At 48.3% G+C, this 3,769-nt stretch overlaps 1 protein-coding gene across 1 annotated transcript; it reads right to left on the bottom strand.

The window, feature by feature from the left end:
- Nucleotides 1-865: 865 nt before the first annotated feature.
- On the bottom strand, nucleotides 866-1,494 carry LOC127247719 (uncharacterized). The gene is made up of 2 exons (XM_051269696.1): nucleotides 1,274-1,494; nucleotides 866-1,199 (listed from the first exon to the last, which is right to left on the bottom strand). The coding sequence occupies exons 1-2, from the start codon at nucleotides 1,316-1,318 to the stop codon at nucleotides 936-938; spliced, it is 309 nt and encodes a 102-aa protein (XP_051125653.1). The 5' UTR covers nucleotides 1,319-1,494; the 3' UTR covers nucleotides 866-935.
- Between the last annotated feature and the right edge of the window lie 2,275 nt (nucleotides 1,495-3,769).

Raw genomic sequence — 3,769 nt, 5'->3', positions numbered from 1 at the left:
CGGATGACGCGATGAATGGTTCTTCTTCCTCGTTGGGAGAATCGGAATTTGAAGTCTAGTTGCTTGAGTATATGTAACAAGTCTTCTGCATGGCCTCCAATAGGGTGATTACCTATAAAGAAGGGTTGAAGAACACCCTCCCAGTTGCTTGATGGAACATGAGGTCGGTCGTTCGCCATGTTTGTTCACACTTTCAGTGTTTTGATTTTAAAATATGCCTGGGAATATGTTTCTTAAAATGTGAGAAACAGTGTTCTTTTAAAGAAGGAGTTTGGTTCGTTTCCTATAAAGCTGGGAATTGAAAGGTGATCCTTGTTTTGAGAAAAGAAAGAAAAAATGGATTACTAAGTCATTTGTTGTTACAAAGGGGAAAAAATTACAACAGTGCCCCTAGGGCAGTTTTTATCTGTGTCCATTTGTTTTCATCCCTGGATAGCCTTCTGGTATTGGCAGCCATCTGATATCTTCTGATGAATTGGGATCGGGCTTGGGTTTTCAGCTCTTGATCCAATTCAGCCTCATTTTTGGTATACTTCTCAAGCAGATGCTGTTCATTGGTAATTTGCTTATCCAGGGTAGACTGTTCTTTCCTCAGCTCCCGCAATTCTGCCTCCTTTTTCTGAATGGCATCATCAACCAGAGCTTTCGTGCTAAGGAGACCACCCAGTCTTCCAGTAGTCTGCTGAAGGGATTCTCGAGTCTTGGCCAAAGAATTCTCCAGCGTTGTTTGATCGAAGTCGGGCTGGGGGGTTTCGGCTGACAGGAGTCCAATGACTAATACTTCAGTCTTGAGCTCTGTAAGTCTTTCCATCAGCCGATGCAGAATGGGGACGGCTGGTGATTCCGTTGGAGTGTAATAAAGAAGGCCACCAACCGTCTGAATGAGCTTGTCCAATAAGTCGGACCTTAATTCGGACAGGGGACGGTTAATGGCCTCAGTGAACACAGTCTGGGCCTCCGCTGGAACCGGAACAGTCGATAGGACAGCTAAGTCCGAAGGCTCCTGCAAGTCCTACAATGTCAATAAATATTCCAAGGGAGTTGCAAATTTGTTCGGAGAAAATATGTGGTACCTCTGGGCGGACTGCTGTCAGTGAGGGGGGCAGCAATGAGGTCGGTCGAGTTGGGCAGACAGCTGGTATAACAGCAGCCGACTCGTCGGCTGCTGCGAATGGTCGCTGAGGTGCCGACCTGGGTCCCTGTGGAAAGTAGTATTGGAAACAGTTAGTGTTTTTCGAAAGAAAAGTTATGGCATGGATTGGTCTAATCTTACCAAATTCACAGAAGTCTCCGAATCGGATGAAGACATTTCTCCCATTTCTGGAGGTTGGGCTGCCACGGGTGGTTCTTCTGCCTGCCATTCGATGGCTAGAGGGAGTGCCGCTGCTGGTAGGGCGGCTGCAGGTTGGACGGCTACCTCTAGAGCCACTGCAGCCAGGATCTCTGGGGCACCTTCGATTTCGGGATCAGCAGCATCAGGGATGTCGTTTTGAAGGTCAGCTTCGGCGAGGGCGGCTGGTTCTTCCTTTGACATAGATGAGTCTGATGCCATGTATGGCGGCCGACCCATCTGGGAAGTAGTCCCCTCGCTGTCAGAAGAGACCCCTGCTGCTGATGGGATGGGTGAAGGTGTCTGTGGAAAAATCATGAAGATGTTTGTTGTTAAATATATTAAGGTTGATCATCCGAATCTTAAGTCTTGCTGATAAGGAACTTACTGGTTCTATAGGCACTGTTGGTAAAGATTGTTTCCTGGTCGGGGGCCTGGCCCGACCACTCCTCGATACGGGAGGAAGAGTTTGCCTCCGCGTCGGGTCCTCCGCCCGACTGCTCATTGGCAAATTGGTCTGGACCAAAGGCCCGATTGAATGGTCGGTTGGTGCTGGCGTCGGTTGCTTGGTCGGTGTCACCAAGGTCGGTTCTGGGGAATGAAATGAGTGAAATCAAAGTTATGATATAGTGAAATGGTTCACGGTGTTAAGAAACATTACCAATTCGGGGTCGGGTCCTTGCTGACGTCCTAGTTATTCCAAGGTCTGCTAGTGTTTGCTGGTCGGTCTCCGAGGTCGGGGGTGTGTGCAGCTGGGAAGTTTTTCTTTTGCGCGTGGGACCCCCAGATCCGATTCCCGGGGCGGTTGTTTGTTTTTGGGTGCTAGTATGTATCGCCGCCCCTAGAACCAGTCCTTGGGGAGGGAGGAGTACGTTTAGCAACCGACCCTCATCAGGGGATATCAGGGACCATACGACCGACCACCATTCATTGAAAGTATCTACAATCTCAGGGTTGGAGCGGAAAGGAATATAAGAATTGGAAATTATATACGTGGTGAGCTGGGAGATATAAGAAGGGATTGAATTAGGAAGGACTCGTCGGTCGGGACTTTGAAATATTATTTGGGGACATGCGACGGGTCCAGGGATACCTTGGCAACAGCCGAACTGGCGCGCCATGAATTGAGGTTCATAGTTAAAAGTGTAAAAAGTTTTCTGCCCTTTTTTATCAAGTTTCTTACTACTAAAAAGAGACCTGGGTTTGAGGGCGACGTCCCAGGCGAAAGGATAAGTGGGATGAGGACAAGGCTCAGGAGTCGGAAGCGGGTTTGGTACTGGAAAGGGCCAAAAATGGTCGGGAGCATAACCCGCATACTTTTTATACATAGAAAATCGAGAGTTACTGCGGGTATCTGTTAAAATGGCAGTTATTATTGGATCAGACGATTGGAGTTTATTGCGTCCTGAGCAGAGTCGGTTGAGGACTAATCCTAAATGTTTTTCAGATGTTGGCATAGTGGGCGGAGATCCTAAGTTAAACGCGTTGGGGAAGTAAAGACGGAACCAAAGTTCTAAAAACCAAAAAGGACCCGACGCGGCAGTGTCTAATTTCCTATTATCGTTATCTGTTAAACGAAGGCTAACCCTGGTGAGTCCTTCGAACAGATTGGCTAAAAATAGAGTACCAAGGGAGAAGAACCGACCTGACGCAATATGAATGGCCAGGTCGAGGTGGGAAGGAAGAACACTTTTGGAAGGAGAAACAATGATGTACCTACAAAGCCAGAACAGAATAAAGGCAGTATGCTCCCGGTCGGTTACAGGAGTCCCTGGAGCCCCTTGCTGGTCGGTTGCGAACTTTGTCCAACCCCATTCCTTCACACTTTGTAAGGACCATCCCGGATGGTCTTCTGATGGCTCCTGCCCATCTAGGGCTCCCATTACAGGGTCTTCACCCACGATTGGGAGATGTGCGATCATGGCCACGTCCATAAGAGTTGGGCCAAAGGGGCCTGATGGGAAGAGGAAAGTCCCATTTTCCGCATTCCAGAAGGCAGACATGGCCAACAACACCTTCTCATGCAGGTTGATAGGCATGGTGGACAGCAATATTGCTTGGTCGATTTTTTGGGAACGCCATTGGGTCTGGAAGTGTTCTGCTACTCGTCGATACCAAGCGCGATACAGATCTTTTGGGTCTGTGAGATGGGTCTTGATGCTGTCCCGGATGCGAACTGCTTGGTAGTTGGGATTGTTGATAGCCAAGGGGTTGCGAGATTCCAAAACTTCCCTCATCCGATTTGAATCTTCAGGAGTAGTGCAATATGGACGGATCGTCGGAGTTAGTACTTTCGAAGCTGAAAATGGACCTTCTGGAAGGGTTCCGTCGAAAGGAAGGGCAGGCATGTATTGATTCGCCATAGTTAGAATGTTTTGGGATTGTGATTCACACAGGCTTGTATTGCGAAGAAGGAAGTTTATCAGGAGTGTTGCAGTA

This window comes from Andrographis paniculata, unplaced genomic scaffold (genome assembly GCF_009805555.1).
Source record: "Andrographis paniculata isolate CXL003 unplaced genomic scaffold, ASM980555v1 Contig11END, whole genome shotgun sequence".
Taxonomy (NCBI): Eukaryota; Viridiplantae; Streptophyta; class Magnoliopsida; order Lamiales; family Acanthaceae; genus Andrographis; species Andrographis paniculata.
The sequence above is the reverse complement of the archived record's forward strand: the minus strand, read 5'-3'. Positions and strand labels throughout refer to the sequence as shown.

Bases quoted from the DNA above. Each gene is read 5' to 3' on its own strand.
- LOC127247719 (XM_051269696.1), bottom strand. From the start codon at position 1,318: ATGGGAGAAATGTCTTCATCCGATTCGGAGACTTCTGTGAATTTG. The intron at 1,200-1,273 runs GTAAGATTAGAC...TACTTTCCACAG, and splicing joins CGGAGACTTCTGTGAATTTG to GGACCCAGGTCGGCACCTCA.